Below are 20,158 nucleotides of genomic sequence, written 5' to 3'. Positions count from 1 at the left end.
TGTTCTTATGCGATTATTATTATTTATTTATTATTATTATTTGGTGATAAGATCGAGATTGGATATTATAAGAATAATAGGTGTTGCCAACTGGGTGGCAATTGGGATATTATTTAAAGGAGTTGGTGGGAGAGTGCTCGCGCTGGTCACCGAATCGAACCCGGAGCAGATGAGCATTCCGGAAGTGGCCCTGAGCTCCTCCTCCACCACCCGGGCGATGCCGGTGCTGGGCATGGGCACCGGGGGCTACCCCTTCACGGTGGACGCGAAGAAGAAGCTCGCCATCCGCCACGCCATCGAGCTTGGCTACCGCCACTTCGACACGGCCTCCCTTTACCAATTCGAGCCGGCCCTCGGGGAAGCCATCGCCGAGGCCCTGCACGTCGGCCTCATCAACTCCCGCTCCGACCTCTTCATCACCTCCAAGCTATGGTGCACGGACGCTCACCCCGATCTGGTCCTCCCCGCCATCCGCGAGACTCTCAGGTGGAATGACTTATAAATACCTTTCAGCATCTTAAATCTTTGCCAGATCTAAGTTTCTGATCGATTCTTCTCTGAAAATCGTCTACGTTCTGTAATTCGATTGAGCTTCTTAGCGTTCTTGATCTTGTTCTTAGGAATCTCAAGTTGGATTACCTTGATCTCTACCTCATACATTGGCCGATGAGCTTAAAGCCTGGAGCATGCTCTTTTCCTATAAAGAGCGAGGACATTGTCCCATTGGACTTGAAATCAGTCTGGGGAGCCATGGAGGAGTGCCAAAGGCTCGGGTTGGCTAAGTCGATTGGGGTCAGCAACTTCACCCGAAAGAAAATTGCGGAGCTACTTCAAACTGCTAAGATACCGCCGGCTGTCAACCAGGTAAATTGGCGTTCTTTCACTACTTCCGATAAAATTGTTGAATGTTTGGTATCAAACATAGTGATGAGAAAAGCATTTGTAGGTGGAATTGAATCCAGTGTGGCAGCAAAAGAATCTGAGAGAGTTCTGCAAGGAAAAGGGTATTCATGTCATCGCATATTCTCCTCTAGGAGGTCAGGCGTGGCCAGGGAGCAAGAACCTAGTCTTGGAATCCGAGGTGCTCAATGACATAAGCAAGGCGAAAGGAAAGACTGTGGCCCAGGTTGTTCTTTTAATCTCTTTGTGTATATCTTTTCTTTTTTACATCTTTTACTGAATTTTTCACTAAGAAGAAAAGCCAGTTTCATCATCTAGAGGGTTCTAGGGTGCATCTACATAGTAATATTGACCAAGATTTCAAGTATCGGTCCGAGACTGTTCAGCAACCAATCAGATCTTATGATGCAAATATATCAAGAGATGTACCGACCTGTACATTCCAGTATGATCGTAAAAAAGAACAATAAGACTAAATTTCAAATTGTACTAACCTTTATGTTCTGATATCAATCTTTGGTCGAGTCACTAAATATTACAGTATGTAACAGTCTGATTGATACCTGAATCCTATATCTTGACATTTTTCATATATACTTCAAAATTTAGCAAGTAAATGTGCATCCTTGTTGATATTCCTTGTTATATGACTCTAGTTTTCTATATCTACAGTTTTGTCCATCTCATAACAATCTTTCACCATATTCATAGTTCACCATGGTATATCTGGAACTGTTAAAGATTTCGATCACTTGCAATTAATCAGATCTGACCTATATTTTACTGAAACCTTTGACCTAAGCACTGTGAAGACGTTCAAAGTTGAACCAGCAGTTATCAACAAGAAAAAATGAATTTTTCGATAAGAACACCCAGGAACTAAAGAAGATTTCTAAAGATACTACTCCAGCATACTTAGTATTTGAGTCAAAAGAACCATTATAATTTAAAATAATGTAACCTTCAAGAAGGGGGAAATCTGTAAGATTGTTCTGTACGACAAAACACCCCTGAGATTCCTCAGAATCTGTTGGTGATTATGGAATCTTACGAGCTTGGCAGCTGTGGAAGAGAGTCATTTCTATTGTTAAAGAAAAAGCCATAAAGAATTTGATTCAAAAGCATCATTTTATTGGTTTTGGAGGGGGAATGGAATGAATATCGCATAGGATTCATGTACATAAAATCATCAGTAGAGTAGTCTCGATTTGATTGGTGACTTCAGTAAGTAACATGATAGAGTGAGAAGTCAAGGAAGGAAAGGGAGATTGAGAAGAAGAGTCTTTCTTATTGGACAAGATAGATTGTAATGACCTAGTCTTTAAACTAGAGATACTTTTGTGAGAGAAGCCTGACGTGCCTTCTCAGTGGCATGATGGCCTTTATATCAGTTTTTGCTGTTTGTTTGGGAATTTATGATGAGTTAAAGGCATAACTGTCAAAAGAGACATGCTAGATGCATCATTAGAAACAGTTTTTGCAATGAACCAAAAAACCCAAATTAATGTTGTGATAGGGTGCTTTACTAGCTTTTCTTGAAGACCAAATCATAGCTTTAATCCTTGTTAGTTGAGGGGTTAGCTTACCGTAATGAATCCTTACATCAGATTTATTAGGTTGGGTCTCAACCTGATCATTATTCACACCAAATGAATTATAGCCCAAATTAGTAGCTGCTGAATGAACACTAGATTGGGTCATACCCCCATCAATGTGATTTTTTTTTACCAAACCCAAAGGTCATATAACATATCATCATTTTCCTTGTAGGTTTAACTAAAAGAAAATGATCTTACTTTGGGTTTCGGGAACTTTTAAAGAAGATTCATTTATGTCCTACAATATCATAATTTTAAAAATCCTATGTTGAAATTTTCTTTTGCAACCAACTATAATCCAGACCCCTTGAGGAAGAGCTTTGGAGCCACTGGGATATAAACCTATCAAAATTCACTCAACTCAGAAGGAAAAATATGGTCATTGTTGAGGGCTTTTCTAAGTAGAACTGCTATGGTTTGGTTTGAGGAACTTTACTAAATTACCTAGAAACTAAACTTGGTGCCACAGTAACCTTTCCGAAAAGAAGTCGAAAAATTCTCCTTCGAAAAAATGCCACTGAGAGCTTTCCTTCTGAAAAAACTAGGTCCTATAATGAGGACATGGATCATGTTCTTCTCAAAGTGAAATCTAGAACAAAACAAGCTCTCTACAACCTTCCTTTTAAGCCAGTTAACCCAAACAATAAACCAAATAGGCTAAATTCCACTTGTCTCTTGTAATTTGAACCTCCACAAGGTCAAGCTCCATGGCAAGCATTATTATTTCTGAATCCTTGGGTGTTTGGCTTCCAATCTCTCATTTGCTTTCTGAGAATTGGTTTCTTTCAGATTTAAGATTAGGGTTACCCAAGAGGCATTGTATTGACCTCGTTTTGCCCAGGCTTTTCCTGCAAGCACTCAGTTTGGATAGAAGATGTTGAGGGTGAGGAAAACAGCCAGTCATGAATTCCTCTTTCTGAGTCATCCCTATTTCTGACCTATGTTGAGAGTCCAATCCTATTAGGTATTGAAAAAAAACAAATGATACAGGATATAAGCAGAATGGATTGACAACAGTGTAGAGTCATTCACCAATGGTGTTGGCTAGCTTGAGGGGATTGCAAGAATGATGTTGGCTAATCAAGAGTCATTCACCATTGATTTGTCGAGTTTGAGAGGATAATTTATCTTAGTGATAGAATGGTGTTAGCTAGCTTGGCTAGTAAAGACTGACAGAATATCACGAGGTCCTACGTTCGAATCCCACCTTCATCACTTATCTTTTGCAAAAAGAAAAAAAAAATCATATTGGTCTTAACCAAGGTTCATAATTTCAATCCGTACCGGTGTACCAACCAATAGTCGGTATGGTATGTACTAAAAAATATCGAAAATAGCCCCAAAAATACTTAAAAATAGAAAAAAAAAGTTAAAATAGGATTTTTAAGTTGAAAATAAATATAAATTTAGTATAATTTTAGCGAAAATAATCTAAATTTGAAAAGAATAATGGTACATATCTTTTTGGGCTTTGAGAAGTAACTTTATAGTACATTCTGAATTGTCCTTTTGTTAATATTAAATTATCTACAAAGAAATTATTTGAATTATCGATCATTATCGTCCGGTACAAACCTTGTATTGATCGACACTGGTCAGGTTGTAGAACCACCCGATAGAGGGCAGTTCGTGTACCAATCCCCTATCGGACCGGTATGTACCACCCATACCGAGTGGTACAAGTCAGTACGACGAACCCTAGTCTTAACAATAGATTCAAAATTTCCTAGTTTAGCTATTATTTCTGTACTGTATAATAATGAGTGGAATATGGAAGCCATACTGTGCTATCATGCCCTAAAGTTTTGAGGAGGGTTCTCCGATTCAAAATGTTTCTTTAGAAAAAGTTAAACAATTCATTAAACACATTTAAGAGAAGAAAAAAAAGGAAATTTAGAGCTTAAAAGTTCTGTTCTTTGCCCAAAGAAAGGCATCACATGAACTTGAATGCCTAGTAGAATTAGTTCCTAGTAAGATAATGCCTAGATTAAATGTCTATGCTAGATATTTATTATATATTACAGTGTCTTATTCTATGGATTCCAAGTGCTTATGCAATTGATCTCATGTGAGGTTAGTTTTTATGTACTCATGGGAAAGCATGAACCTTATTTTGTATGTAGACAATATGTCAAAAATATTTTGAGGAAACTTCTAGTAACTTGATGATCACCACAAACTGTGTGGGTCTCAAATTTTACTAGTTAATAATTTCTTAATCTCTTGTGGAGCAAATTGGAATATCTTGGGCTAGTTTCCAGCTAATTAGTGGTTTTGAAATTCATTTCTAAAAGGAATGGTATACACAAATCCATAGCGTTCGTTGCAGTTTGAAGTCTTAACTAATATTATCCATTTTTACTGTTTCTTTTTAAGAAAGGAATGTCCATTTCTTGTACTTGTCTGCTTTCATGCTTTGTGATGTCGATTATGATGATCATAACCACTTACCTTCTCATGCATTTATAATACATGACTTATAGATCTGATTGTTAATGAATCTCTGGTAGGCGTGGATGCATTTGTCATCAGCTCAGACCCTATTAATATGTTCTGCATGCCTAAGATTGAACTCATTACAAAATTGACTTCAATAGCCGTGTAGCTGTTTTCATTCTTTGGAATTGGTCACTGTAGCATTAGATAAAATGTTCTTCAACAATCATAAATAACTAGGCAAAAAGCTTTCTATGGAGTCATGTGATGAAATCCGTCTAATGTGTACACATCTTTAATGTTGCTTTTACTTCCTGTTTCTACATTTAGAGTTCCTCTTCCTCATACACCCTTAGCTGGCTTTCTGTCTCACGTTGATAGGCAAGTCCCTCGTACCTTGTTTCATGTCTCAGGAATTCAAAGGCAATGACTACAATATTATACACAATCAACTGGAATCTCAAATTACACTGACGTTATCCCCTCAAACTCTTCAACTAGATATGAAGTGCTTCTTAGCTTAACCTGTTAACTAAAACTGGCTAATGCACATTAGCTACTAATTTAGATTTAAATTGTTCCACTTTTCCTTGTAGATTTTATGCTTCACTGTGTTTGCTATCTCAATTTGCTTCTTCTTGATTGGTTCTATGAAATGCTTTGTAGCGCAATTCTACTTTTTGCTCAAAGTAGAACCCTAACTAGCAATGTGAAATTATGCCACATACCATGTGCTAAAAGCATCACTTCCTGTATTCTATCTTAAAAATTTGAAGCAATTGCTGTCACGTCTATGCACGAATTGAAAACCCACTAGGTAGTTCTTCCATCGTGCATGAACAAATTCTTCTAATCCGTGTTCACTTGTCATTGCAGGTATCCTTGAGATGGATATATGAGCAAGGAGCGAGCATGGTTGTAAAGAGCCTAAACAAGGAGAGGATGAAGGAGAACATGGGAATCTTTGACTGGGAGTTAAGTGAGGAAGACCACCTAAAGATCAGTCAAATTCCACAATGCAAGAGGATCTCCACATATTCACTGCTCTCACCACAAGAGTCGCGCAACTCGATTGACCTTCTTGATGTTGACATCGTTGAAGATTGAATTTTGCATCACAGGGAAATTTGAACCAGCAACCTCTTAAAAGAACATCGAATGCCAACAGGCAGTTGATTCACATCCTTTCATTGTTCGAGTCTCAGATTGTGGTGCTGTGTGTGCAGCAAATCACATACGTATCAAGTGAAATCAACGACAGGTTCAAAAGCTCGGTATGAATCCTCATGAACAAGAGGAAAACAATCAATCCACTGATGAAAAGAAAGAGAGATTGAAAAAATATGCACTTATGTGATGAATCCTGAGATGGAATAAATATTAATCTCCCATCATAAAAGATTTGAAAATTTTCAGCACAACTCACTCAAAGCTACAATAATTGAAGCTTAACTGCGGTGAGTGCTTTGCTTCACAGGCCATGCACAGACCAATCCACCGTCCTATTTCGTGGGACAATCTCTTACGCTTTTGTGGATTTTCTAAAGATTTGACATGACATGGTGGGCAGGTAAAGGAGTAAAGCTATCCGCTGTCTTCATCCCCGGTGACGCCCAAAAGCTACAGCAAGGCCATGGCAAGACACGGTTGCAGGGATCCGCTCAGGCCTCCACTGTCTCGACTCCATGCATGCAAGGGCGTCAATGGTGCGAATGATTGGACTGCGGGCACAGTACTGCCCGCGGTAATGCGTGCAAGCTGGGAAATGTTTCCTGCAGTACTTCGTCGAGCTCATGCGGCCGCAGGTGTTGGCAGACATGAAGCAGGAGAGGTTCCTGTGCTGGTGCTGATCTGCTTCTTCCTCACGTATGTTCATCAGAAGAAAAGAGGAGGCAGAGGTCGTATGTGTCCTTTGTGTTTTAACTTCTACTCCGTGGCTTTCTCCATGATCTTTTGGTGTGAGTGGAACCTGTGCGAGTGTGTTCTTTAGAATCCAGTGGCATGGATCGAAGAGCCATCGCGCATGTTACCTTACAAGGTTCTACTAATTCGTCAACAGCAAACATATATATATATATATATATATATATATATATATATATATATATATATATGGACATATGATAAAATAACTTATTGAAAAATCTGGGTGATAATGTTGGCAATAGTCTCTAATGAGATAATCAATTCAAATTGATTAGTATATTAAATATTGCTCAAGTGATATGTCTCATGTTATATATCCATATTTAAACCTCATATGTACATCATTTAATGTAATAATTTTTTTAAAAAAATAAAATAATAATGACAATAATGGAGAAAAGAGACTTTGAGGCTTGGATAGCAACTATACATAAAATGAAGAGATAATATTGATCAGAGATCATGGTAGTATTGCTTACAATAGAGATGATGATGATAGAATAGTGACAACAATGATAATAATTATGATGACAATAGTGACATTGATCATGGTGATGATTGCTGTTGTTGATATGTGATAATGATGATAATAATAAAATAAATAAATAATTATGGTACTGTTAACAAGTACTATTTGTTGGTATTATTGATAATTAGTTGGAGTATCATTTTGATGGTGATGACAATAGTGGAAGCGGTGACAATGAATTATCAGTTGATGGTGATAATGGTGACTAACATTGATGATAGTGATGACAATGGTAATAATATTTGATAGTAATGATAATAACAACTACAATAATAATTGTAGGTTGATGATGAATGAAGAGTTGTTGAGAATCATTTCCCAAAAGAAAGTTAGCTGAACCTAAGAATACCGGATTTTATAGTTGCTATTTCTTGACCTCCTAAGTTGGAGAAAAACATGAAAGATGAACATAAGAAATAAATATTTATGCGAAAAACAAAGTTAAAAAATAATAATAATTAGCTAATGTATGTTATCTACAAACGGATAGTGGCCCATTTATGATCTCAAAACATAGTCGATGATTGATGACGAACCGTCACAGCAAACCCACAAAATCTTTAGGGATGTCATCCTACCTTGGAAGAGAATGAATTGGTACATCGACCGAATAAAAATCAAAGTGATCATCACCTTCTACAACACGGATCAGAAGTTGGCAGAGCTATAATGGTGGACAAGTTCATGAGACTCTCTCGATGGCAGTTCATGCCACCCTGCAAACACTTTCTTCAAGTCAGCTTGGACTTTGGGGAGGACGACAGGTTGCAACTTTTAGTGTCGACTCCCTATGGATCACTCCTAGCCTTGCCTGACTTCTCTTTTGGAGGACCCCAACACATGCATGCCTCCTTTGTCCTTTCCATTTGCTCTGTGATGTTTTATCTGTACGTCCTCACCAGGCTAATGAGTGCAGTCCATTATTAAAAGCACTTTAATGGAGTTCATATGTTGCCCTTCTAACCTTGCATTAGAAACTTAGAATTGCATACGCCTAGTTGCATTCCTATTTCATCCATTTCTGCTTTTGTTCTCTCTCTCTCTCTCTCTCTCTCTCTCTCTCTCTCTCTCTCTCGTGTGGTTATTCTTCTTCTTCTTCTTCTTACAGAATTCAAGTCAAGAAAAGGGCTATTGCTTTCGTACATTTATAGCCACTGGAAGGTCACCTGCATGAAACTTCATTCCATCTTCTTGTCAAAGGCGAAGGTAAACAGCAAAATTGTCTTCGAACTCGAGCAGGAAATATGCCAAGAACAGTCCACCCAGCTCATTTCATCTTCCATGGATAGGGTACAGAACCCTAAGCAACTCCAGATCTTAATTACTGGGCATCTATTTATCTACTTCTGTTCATCTCATACGAAACAGTAGAGGAGAGCCAAAAGCATACAGTGAGCTGATACAATAGCCTTGCACTGGAAAAGAGGAGCTACAGTCTTTCCAAGAACAGTTAACCGTCACATATACAATTACAATGATAGAGCATGCAGCGGCGACAAGCACTTCATCCTTTCGTTCTTATGATTGTTATCGTGCCCCTCCCTCGTGTTTGGATCCGTGTGAGGCTGGCGACTGCTTTGCCGGAAAGGCCAAGGCCGTCCGGCGACACACAGGGACCATAAGCGTACTCCCCCACCGGGTGGCGGACAGGCCGCCTCGGACGCCTGAGAAGCCTTGCGTTAATGTCGTCGAGCGTTACGTGGCCCTCTGCTCCTCCGGGCTTCACCACCGCAAAGGGGTACGCCACGCTCGTCTTGGCTTTGCTCTTCCTACATTGCCTCCTCTCACGCTCTAACACGAGCACAAGAGTCAGAACTTGTCTCCGGAAAAGAAGAAACAGAGTGCATGTTCATGGTCGCGCGTGATGACACACCAACCTTTCAAATCGGGCGCTGTTACTTTAGCGGTAGGAAGAGAAGGTTTTGCGTCGCTCGACTGACGGAGATCCTTTCCATGTGACTCTTGATGGGAGGAGGAAGAGGAGAGTGGCTCTTGTGGGAGTTGTAATGCTGATACTTGTGCTTTGGTCTTCAGAATCATGTTCGGTGTCTCATCTGTGTGAATGTTGCCCATGTTAATTAAGAAGCTGTGCTTATTGTCTTCAGCTAATATTTGATGATTGCTAAGATAATGTGAAGTTGGAGGAGCAGAGTGCAGCTTAAAAACAGAGGCTGGGTGAAAGATTCATGAACTTTTACTACCTGGGATGACAACATCATCTTGTAGCATGCAGTAGTTCAAATCATGCAAGGGATCTCCATGACAGTTGGAACTCCAAAACTCCTACAAGAGAAGGAGATAAGCAAAGCGAGCAGAGAGCAGAGCACACTGCATTACTAAACACCATAATTCAAGTATTACATGGAGAAGATCTTGGAGCTCTTGTGTCGTCGTCGAGTCATCCGCTGGGGACGAAGTCACGCGTCTCCGCTTGCACTGGTCGCCCCACTCCGCCACTGCGTCTTGCAAGTAACCGGTCGAGGCCTGCGATGATACCGGAGACTCCGTAGCTGCTAATTCCATCACCCAAAGACGTGGGAGAGTCAATGCTCAAACAGACCAAAGAAGAAAGTATAGGAAGTTTCCACCTACCCAAAGGCATGAAGTGTTGTTGTTGATGGAGGTCTCCAAGTTGGAAGGTGTGTGGATCCCAATCCAACGAGGGTTGGTAGGGGAATAGAAAAGAGTTGTCCAAGGACATCATTGTCCGATAGCCGCTGCAGCTGCTCGATCGCCTTCACAGTTTCAGCCCCAACTGCTGTCTCCAAGGAGGGGGGTGTGGTCTTCTTATAAAGAAGAAGACGCTTTTGCAAAAGCGGACTGTCAACTTGGATGAGTAGAAGCACTGAGTCAATGTAAGAGGGAAGGTGAGAAAAGTCGAAGATTATTATTTAAAGCGGCCAACCAAAAAGAAAAGTTGTGGGTTTCTTTCTTTCTTTCTTCCTAATGTTTATATCATGTTGTGGATCAAACTGTTGCTGGTTTTATATCATGCGTTTCGGATCCCAATGCCAAACTCCATTGATCTTTCAAACCAGTCTACGACATGCATGCAAGCAGGCCATGAGTGTCGATGAGTAGGTATGTTTGATTAATCTCTCATCATAAGAAATCAATCAATGTTACTCTAATGATAGATAGATATGAGAACATGATATGTAGGTAATTAATGACACGCTCCAAGAGGTTGGTGATGTGGTGGTGATGAGGATGTCGACTCGATACTTAATCATATGACACGATTATAAACGGATGAATCGTATAATTATTCTCGATATTCGTCGCGTATACTTCCAACATATTTTTGTAGTACAAATTAGTTTATGAAGAAACAAAAAATTAACAACGACAAATCATCCACTGAGATGCAAAGAAGTTAGTATGAGTACTGCATGAACATTGACATTTTAAAGTGGATCATAACATTTTGAGAAAAATTGTTGATCTGATCGGCCAGCTTACTTACTTTTGTAAGTCTGGCTTTTTTTACAAGATGTGTGAGTTCAGCATTAAGATCTCTGTAACTCAACTCACCTGTAGGCTTTCTTTCACTTTAAGTTTAGCATTGCAACAAAGAAGTTTGCTTGGTATAAAAATAATACGATTTAAAAATCACATACATACCATATAAAATGTCGATGATAACACAGAAATACTCCAAAGTATTCCATTCATATTGATAATACGACTAAAACAATTCAAAATGTTCATTTCAATGATAACGAAACAAGTGTTTCATTTGATAATAACATGAATATTCTCTCTCTATAACATTGTTGAACTATTCTTTCCGGGGTTGATAGTGAAATCTTATCATGCCTCGACTTCATTGCATTTGTTGAGCCACAACAGGAGCTAAGTGACATGAAAATAATTATAATATATAAAAAACTATCGATACCTTATCATCAAGTGATTAATACCTCCATGCTATATGACCAACATCGAGGTTGTGATAGACATCACAATAACATCATGTGGATGATGCTTCAATGTCACATGAGTGGAATTTCAACACCACATGACTTACATGGTGTAATCTTAATCGTATTCACGTCTTTACTATGTTCCCTAACTCAATTCATTTTAACACTTTCAATCGATTTATCATAACCTAACACTAACTTAAGAATTAAAGATATTTTTGTCAAATAAGTTTGACACATCCCAATATCAAATTGAGACAAAAATGAAACATGATCGACACCCAATCAAATAACAAAAATCTAGATATTTGAAGATTATTTTTTTGAAAGATATGATCAATATACATGAAAAATATAGAATTCGGAGATTATTCTTCTAAGAATATGGTCTCTTGCCTCGAAACATAAATGTGGACGTGAATAAATTAGGTTACAAATAGGTGGATATTTTTAGTCAAAATATAATGAAGTTTAGAAAAACGACTTGATTTAACTTGAATCATTCCAATTATTAATCATTATTCTAATAAACAACCCTACCACCAATTAAAACTATCACAATAAAACAAAATTTCATGCAAAATGCCAGTCCAACGGACATTGATGTAACTTAGTCAGCTCAGTCATCATATCACCAAGTCAGCTTGGCAAATACCATCATCTCTCAGCTTAGCTTAACCCAAAAATCACTAGGTTAGGTTAGGTTAGCTACTACAGCTCTGCTCAGCTTCACCATATCCTTAGGCAGCTCAGCTCTATGGAAATTGTTACAGCTCGACCAACTCAATTGTCACATTCTCAAGCTAAAAAGTAAAATATTTACTACAATTGTGCTGATTCAGAATATCAAAATAAATTTTTTTTACATCTATCAGAATCTATCGACGCTTTTTTCTTGCCATCGACGATCCAAACCAATCGTAGCCCGCCACATAAGCCGGGTCCCACAGACGTCGTCGGGCTGATATATGCATGACATCCGCATTGCATCTATCTAGTGGTGGCGTGCATGCGTGGTGCGGGTGACAGGACATAACAGGAGGGCCGAAACCAGAAAGGACCACGCTCGCTTTTTCCTACGCTACGCCTTAACCTTGAGGCATGCATGCGGTTCATGGGGGCCACTAGTTGCGTCCAATCACCGAACGGGCACAGACGCGAATCGGTCGCCGACCGGGCGGCGAGCCAAGGTCCCGTGCGGGCCCCTTTGGCTGTCAGATGATCCGGTCCGTCCAATGGGAAGATCCTTGTCGGGCTGCCTGTTTCGCGAAGCCAGAAAGCAAAAGGCGTCGGAAATCCGAGGCGCCCCGTCGCCATCAGACGGCTGCGACGGTCCCCATCAAGTACACCCGAAGCAGACCACGAGGGATGGCTACCAAAAGGAGATCGCCGGTCTCCGGTGGTCCTCGGAGCCATCCTTCACTTTTGTCCTCCATGTACTGCGCGAATCTCGAGGAGCGCACCGGTATGATCTGACCGTCGGATTTGACGTGGTGGGCACACCGAACGGACGTGACTAGGCTCCCAGCGTACCCGCGTGCCCTGCCACTGTCCGGCGAAGAAGCGTGGGCGTGGGACCAGCGGTCGCCCCACGAGACGGTGGCGGTAGCGGTGGCGTTGGCGTTGGCGTAGGTGGTGGGAGGCACTTCTTTGCCTTCGGCAATCGTCCGATCACCACCATAGTGGGGTTTGTACGGCGAGATCACGTGGGTAAAGCGTTTCGTGCCCGGCACGAGCAACGAGGCCGACAGACCGGTGCCTTTATCCTATTCCTCCGCTTCCGCTTACAGGACAAACAAAGCGAGTTGTGGTTCCTCCCCTCCACTCGGCTCTCTCTTTCTCTACTTTTTCTTGTTTTCACTGCAAAGAAAAATTCTATTGAGAGACGTTATCATCACAAAAGAAAAGAAGTATAATTATATTTCTTGAGCATCACAGAAATCTGCAAGAGTTTTTAATAGTGCTTCTCTTGTCAAAGCATGATGCTGCAAGACAAATGTTTTATACGTACTTATATATGTCTGGCCATGCAATACCGTTCCTTTTCACCCCATAATATAACACAATCCAAGCCACCTTTCTGCAACAATAAAGATCCATACGGAGAAGCATAAGAAAACATATCATCATTTTATGGGTCATCGTATTCTCATCCATTTAACAATTTATGGAGAGGAAAGAGATAATTAATTGAAAGATTTTATTAGTCTACCTCTCAATCTCTATTTCAACCTCGTACCCTAAATATGAATGGTATATCATCACGAAGGAAGGCATCGTAGTGTGTTGATTCGAACCCGAAAACACATAATTAGACCAAATGATTGAGTGTGAAATAATGCTTGCTGAATGTATTAAAGCTTAAGCCTTTAAATTATTGTGTAATACCTGTTGGAGCAGGAGGATCTGTTCATTTGATTATGCGGAATGTCTAGTTCTACTAAAATCTGTATTTGTGTCTCATCTTTATTGATTTCCCAATTTTAACTTATCCTTTCATCAAACATAACAGTTAATAATAACTTTACCTCTAATAGGGTTATATAATCGATATACTTTCAATTATAAGGAACAACCAATTAAGATGTATTTTTAGATTTTTCAACAAGCTTGTGATGATTTTGTGAATTCACCAATGCATAAACAATACAACAAAAAATTCTTAAATGTCTAACACTTGGTTTCCTATCACACCAAGCCTCAAAAGGAGTTTGATTCATAATAGTCTTTGTTGGTGAAATATTCAACAAATAATCTCTTATCTATGTCTCTATCGTATAATCTGAATATGATTCAGAAATCTAGTTTAAGACGTGCTCGGAATTAACCTAAAAAATATTCCTAAAAAGAATATATATAAAATTAGACAGCAATCATCAATCAATCAATCATCATATTATATTACCTTTGTGTTTATTTTTTCAAAAATTATATTACCATCAATCCTATCTTAGAAAATTATAAAACTTATTCCGATTAACCAAATAAAGAAACTAATTATTAGAAAGAAAAAAAAATCCCTCTCTTTGAGCTTTTGTGGAGAAGTTCCTCCATTTCTAAATTTCCACTTTTTATCTCATATTTATGATTTGACAATGAGCAAGTTATCTCTTTTCTCTATCTTTTCTTATATTTATTTTCCTATAGACCAATTCATAGGAATAACTGGTCCAGTTATATTTTTATACCGTATTATAGTATTTTCAACAATATCAAGAAAACACTATGTTCGGAGTGTTTTTACACTACACTATAACGCAGTACAAAAATACCATAGCAAAATATTTTTATAGTACATTATAGTATTCTTTTGGTATTATTAAAAACACTAGAACTTCGTGTAAAAGCATTGTAATTCTCCTGGACTAATCCATATGAAATGAAAAAGTTAAAGAGATTAAGTGACTAAGGTATTATAGGTATCGAGGAAAAAAGATGTGGTCAAGTAATTCTAAAAATAGAAGGTGCTTTCAAGCAAAACAAAAACAAATTGAGAATTAGATCATACAAAAATGAAATACAATTCAGGATATTTTTAATGATGTAACAATACAAATGCATCAAGATTATGAGAAGTCATATCACCCGATCACTTAATTAGTGATTTACCTACTCCTAACATATTTCATGTTTATAAGAGTCGTCAATCTTAAAAAAAACTATCAATCTTAAGAAAAAAGTGGTTTGATTTTTTTTTCAAAAATAAGTTCTCACAAAATATAACCTTATTTTTTGGGTATTTACTCAAAAAAAGCCCCTAATAATAGGGTTTTACTCAATAATACCTCTATATTTGATTTTTACTAGAGATCTTTTAAAAAATATCAAAAATATCCTTAAACTTAAGTAAACCTGTTTTTATTAAATCAAACAGTCTAATTCAAACCAGACTAATCCAAGAGTTCACTCAATTCGATTAGAATATCAATCCAAGTCACATCCATTCAAGTCAAATCTTACGAAGTAGATCAAATCGGGTTTCGGGTCAAATCAATTTTGGGGTAAATAACATGAAGGGTTACATGAGGGTTATACCGAATGAGTGTAACCCTAATGAAGATGATGACGATTCGCACTCCTCTCCTCTTTGATGACCAATGACAATAGCAAACTCCTTTGCGTCTCATCTTCTTTTCGATTATAAGTGATAGTGTTTTTATTGACCATATCATATCGAGCCGAGTCGATCCTCTCCTATCTAGTGTGTTGAACGCAACAATGACATCACTAAGCATCGAGCCGTCAACATCACCGAGCGGTAATCTCATCTCCTGTACTCTTCTCTGGCATTACCTTCCATTCCTCTCCGATAACTATCTCTTCTCTTCGGTGACCTCTTCTGTTATCACTGTATAGGGTTATTTGAGATGACTATGCTCCTATTTTGCATCATATCATTAATTGCTTCAATCATTTTACTGTCCTCATCCAAATCTTCTAAGTTATTAATAGTAACACACTGATCAAATTATTCAATTCAATGATGTTGATTTATAGATATAGCATGATCCAATATTTTGCTGAATCAAGTGAAAAATACTCCACGTGATGAAATTTGAACAGTGTTGAAACAAGTATTTTACATTATACAAAGCACAAAGGTAAGCTTTAATTAAATGTTACAACAAGAATCATCTATAAGAAATCTTAGCAAATTCCTAAAAAGCCTTTTTTTATTGTTTTTATATATTACCAAAACCTCTTGCCAATCTTGGGATGACAATAACTTTCATATACATTCAGGTAGGTACATACGTTTGAAAAGTACTTTGATGATTGAAAATTAATTATTGATATGATTTGTTGATAAAATGATCCTTAAGAGAGATTTACATGTAATTTTATATTAATCATTTGTTCTACTTATTGTCTAATAGTTTATGTTGCAAAATGTTCTCCCTCTAGCTTTGAATATAATGTTTCATGTTTATAATATTTAATTTTATATATAAATAGAATGGTGTCATTACATAGATCTCTTTGACTTGAAGGTGAGATAGCATATGACTACTGCAGGTAATATATATCATAACTTAGTAATTTATATTTATCATTATAAAATTATATATAACTAATTATTATTTTTTAAGTATAAAGTCGAATATACCTAAATCACCAATTCCTCCCTCATTGCATTATTATTATCTCATGCTTCCACAATTATTATGTCACTCCCTCTATAATACATAGTTAATGGTCGATGTTACATTGATCATTTTAGACAGTTTCCTTATGAACCAAGTGGCAGGAGTCTAAGGGCACATGATATACATTTACCTTTAGGTTGTGTCATTTTCATGTTCTTAGGACGATAATTTTTATCAAATAATAGATATTCCTAATATTCTTATGTATCGATATGATATGCTCTAAGATTATCGAGGATGCTAGTTACATATACCATCTATTAAATAAATTTTTAAAAACCACTTTACTAATAAATATCAAGTACAATCATCCTCATCCTATTGAATTAAAATATCAAGTTCCATAGAAATATTATTTCTCAAAATATAAAAAGATTTAGACTTTATAGCAAAATTAGCAAGCCAATTCTTAATAGTATTACGTACCTTCCCTAAAAACATGGAAGATATGAAAACATGTAAAAGACACAATTAATTTAATTAATCTGAGATTTATAGAGGTAAATGGCCGGATTACTTGGTTCTTATGATATAAAGATGTTGGTGAACAAAAGTACCGTTGCTTATGAGTCAGCATGGTTAGGTCCACGGGTCGATGTCGGGAGCTTCTGTCGGCTGAGCTGGATGCCGAGGTCGATTGGGCCCTCGCGACGGGGTGTTGATTAGTATTCTTTAGTGTGCCGATCCGAACATCGTGCATACCGAGCTACGTCTCTCTTTCTTCGGGGTGGTTGGCAACTCGTATTCGTGAGGTGATCGTGCCCTCGGGATGGAGTGTTGGTTGGCGTTGGTCAAGATCTGGACCGATTGGCTGCTCTCCTTCGTGCACTAGATGGTGATTCTCGGGTGGTTGGCAACTCGCCTTCGTGAGGTGGTCGCGTTTTCTTACAAAAATAGCCCTCGTTGGAATCACCCAACGAGGCATCTCCGACGAGCAAGTCAGTGGAGTGATCAATTAATTTTTGCCACCCTTTTTCCTCCCTTGGCCAATGCCGATCGTACGCAGGTTGACGTGGTGGATGTGTCGAGCAGTGCCTTAGTAGTAGAGGTCTTTATACTACTATATGTGGGTCGATCGTACGCAGGTTGACGTGGTGGATGTGTCGAGCAGTGCCTTAGTACGGATTCTGACTTGATGTGTCTTGGGGTTCCCGAGGCGTGACGTGCCGAGCAGTGCCTTAGTACGGATTCTGACTTGGCGTGTTTTGGGGTTCCTGAGGTGTGACGTGCCGACCAGTGTCTCAGTACGGATTCTGATTTGACGTATCTTGAGGGTCAAAATATGCCGTATCAAAAGATATGCCAATTTAAATTATAATGGCATAGTTTTGCAGGTATCTTTGCGAAGAAATTAAGAAAGGGTGATACTGAAAAAACCAAAGGTCATTGCTTTAAGGAATTCTCAGTCTCAGCATAAAATAGTAGTAAATGTTAGAAAAATATATTAGCCATTTGGCATTCTGAAATATGTTCAATACTCGATTAATGCCTTTAATTAGACTAAATGATCCAACACCATTTACTATAATTGAGGAAAGGAACTTGTTACATTTGCCACTAAGCCATAGCATTTACTTGAGGAATGCTACCATTCAAAGAGATGGAAATGAGATGTTTCTAAGATTATTTCACATCTCTTTGCAGCTGTAAATGTTAGAGTTTGTGAGCAGCACATAAACAGAGATTCTAAGAGTGTTAATACCTTTCCTTACAACATAATTAGAAGCTTCCAACTTCCAAGAAATCAATGAACCTGGCATGGCTCTTATTCTCTTCCTCCTTATCCTCATATCGTTCTTCTCCCTCTCTTCTCACATCCTCTGGAGTGCTATCAGAGTCACTGTTGACTTGTAGAAAATCATAGAACTTCAATGAATTATCTTTACCTGCATCCACATGCATGATCAAGTTAAAAATGTTTTCACTTCGAAAAAAATATTTAATTTATAATTGATATGGAATAAAGATATGACATGCACTGCCACGTAATCAACATCATACATCTAACACAAGATCGACACATGTCCAATACCTTACTGCCACACGATTGACACACGATCGATGTCTTAGTATCATGTGAAAGATATCTTGACATTGTGTGACCTAGTTGAATTCGACATGGCACAATCACGATCAAGCCCTCCTCTATAATTGATGTCGATCATGGTAATAGTAATCCTAAAAACTCACTATAAAAGAGCTCTCAAAATGCATCATGAGCTGTAAAGAAACATATAATTGCTCTCATAACCCACGTCGGTAATGGAAGTAACCATCCTAAAAGCCCAATGTAAAAGGAGTCCGCATATATGTTCCTTAGAGATATTTGAGTATTGCTGTCGACCTTCGTCTAATCCTCCAAACCCCATATTAACTTGAGCATTAGAGAAGCATTCGTCGGAAACACTCCAACATAGTTTTTTAAGATTCAGAACTCTAAGAGTCGGATAAACAAACTATCGATCGAGATTGAATTGAGAGATACAAAGAAGAATGTCTCGATTGGACATCCAACTCTGATAATGAAAAACTAACTTAACAGTACTGAAAAGTACTCTTAATTTTGTTACCTTCTTGCGTGTTAGGGTAAAAGCCTTGTCGATGAACTGTGTCAGATCGTCGATGGTACTCCTCTACCATGAGAAGCGTGTTTCTTGGTTCGAGCTTCCTCTTCTTGGAACTTTTCGACTCTTCTTCCTCGACGAAGGTACTCTGATCACCACGCTTACGAGGAAGCTGAGACCGCTGTTTGTGCCGTCGGACCATGATCACATGCCAGTGATTCTTAACAGCGTTATCGGTGCGCCCTGGGAACAGGCGCGCAATGATCGCCCATCTGTTTCCATAGATCTCATGAGCCGCAAGCAGCAGTTGGTCCTCGTCCTTTGTGAAAGGCTTCCTGTTGATTCTTGGATCCAGCTGATTGAACCATCTCAACCGACAACTCTTTCCTGATTGAAACAGTTGACCAAAACATTCTTAGACGAAGACTTTCATAGAACTGGTGATCGATATTTCCTGTGAAATCAGCGCACCTGATCTTCCTTGGAGCTTTTCAGCGATGGCGTTCCAGTTGTGAGGGCCATATTTGGTCACCAATGCCTTGAGAGTCTCATCTTCTGCAGGCATCCAGTGACACTTGGTGTTCATATTTTGGCAATACTATCACTGTAGAAACTAAGATGGAAGGAGAACAAGAGGCTGTTCGTGGTGGGATATTGATGACTTCTCTTCTCTCTGAGACTTTATGCTTCTCAAGAGAAAACTTCCATCAGGAGATATATACTGAGTTAGGAAGAGAAAATTCTAGTTAGAGAGACCTGCGTACAGTCAGCACTGCATACGAAGTATAATGCAATGGAGAGAGAGAGAGAGAGAGAGAGAGAGAGAGAGGTTGCTTGGGTTGGTGAATTCCGTTCCTCCTCCGCCAACACCTCTCCTCCCTAACCTAAAACGTTTACTTCAGAGCCAATGCAACCATCACATTTCATCACCAACGACCGAGAAAGAAAGTACACAAAACCATATGATTCTTAGCAAATCAAACTATAATAACATGCATAGATATTGCAGTTGGAGACGTATTCCAGGTGAATCTATACAAACCATGACATGACAGTTCCTCAAATGGAAACCCTCTTCCCAACACAGGAACTCGATCGTTCCCCAAAGTCTCAACCTCCCTCGCCAACCAGC

At 38.6% G+C, this 20,158-nt stretch overlaps 3 protein-coding genes across 3 annotated transcripts; 1 reads left to right on the top strand and 2 right to left on the bottom strand.

Annotated features, from left to right (window-relative positions):
- Positions 1 to 112: 112 nt before the first annotated feature.
- On the top strand, positions 113 to 6,114 carry LOC135593169 (non-functional NADPH-dependent codeinone reductase 2-like). The gene is made up of 4 exons (XM_065083020.1): positions 113 to 486; positions 621 to 864; positions 947 to 1,126; positions 5,811 to 6,114. Exons 1-4 carry the CDS (start codon positions 170 to 172, stop codon positions 6,039 to 6,041), a joined length of 972 nt encoding a protein of 323 aa, XP_064939092.1. The 5' UTR covers positions 113 to 169; the 3' UTR covers positions 6,042 to 6,114.
- Positions 6,115 to 8,822: 2,708 nt separating this feature from the next.
- Positions 8,823 to 10,130, bottom strand: LOC103998159 (protein XRI1-like). Its single transcript, XM_065084491.1, has 5 exons — positions 9,982 to 10,130; positions 9,751 to 9,899; positions 9,591 to 9,672; positions 9,267 to 9,443; positions 8,823 to 9,180 (listed from the first exon to the last, which is right to left on the bottom strand). Exons 1-5 carry the CDS (start codon positions 10,091 to 10,093, stop codon positions 8,894 to 8,896), a joined length of 807 nt encoding a protein of 268 aa, XP_064940563.1. The 5' UTR covers positions 10,094 to 10,130; the 3' UTR covers positions 8,823 to 8,893.
- A 2,501-nt stretch (positions 10,131 to 12,631) lies between these two features.
- On the bottom strand, positions 12,632 to 19,591 carry LOC135594067 (transcription factor MYB54-like). The gene is made up of 4 exons (XM_065084490.1): positions 19,498 to 19,591; positions 19,033 to 19,413; positions 18,197 to 18,348; positions 12,632 to 13,081 (listed from the first exon to the last, which is right to left on the bottom strand). The coding sequence occupies exons 1-4, from the start codon at positions 19,589 to 19,591 to the stop codon at positions 12,632 to 12,634; spliced, it is 1,077 nt and encodes a 358-aa protein (XP_064940562.1).
- Positions 19,592 to 20,158: the final 567 nt, after the last annotated feature.

The sequence above is a fragment of the Musa acuminata genome, chromosome BXJ1-9 (genome assembly GCF_036884655.1).
Source record: "Musa acuminata AAA Group cultivar baxijiao chromosome BXJ1-9, Cavendish_Baxijiao_AAA, whole genome shotgun sequence".
Lineage (NCBI taxonomy): Eukaryota > Viridiplantae > Streptophyta > Magnoliopsida > Zingiberales > Musaceae > Musa > Musa acuminata.
The sequence above is the reverse complement of the archived record's forward strand: the minus strand, read 5'-3'. Positions and strand labels throughout refer to the sequence as shown.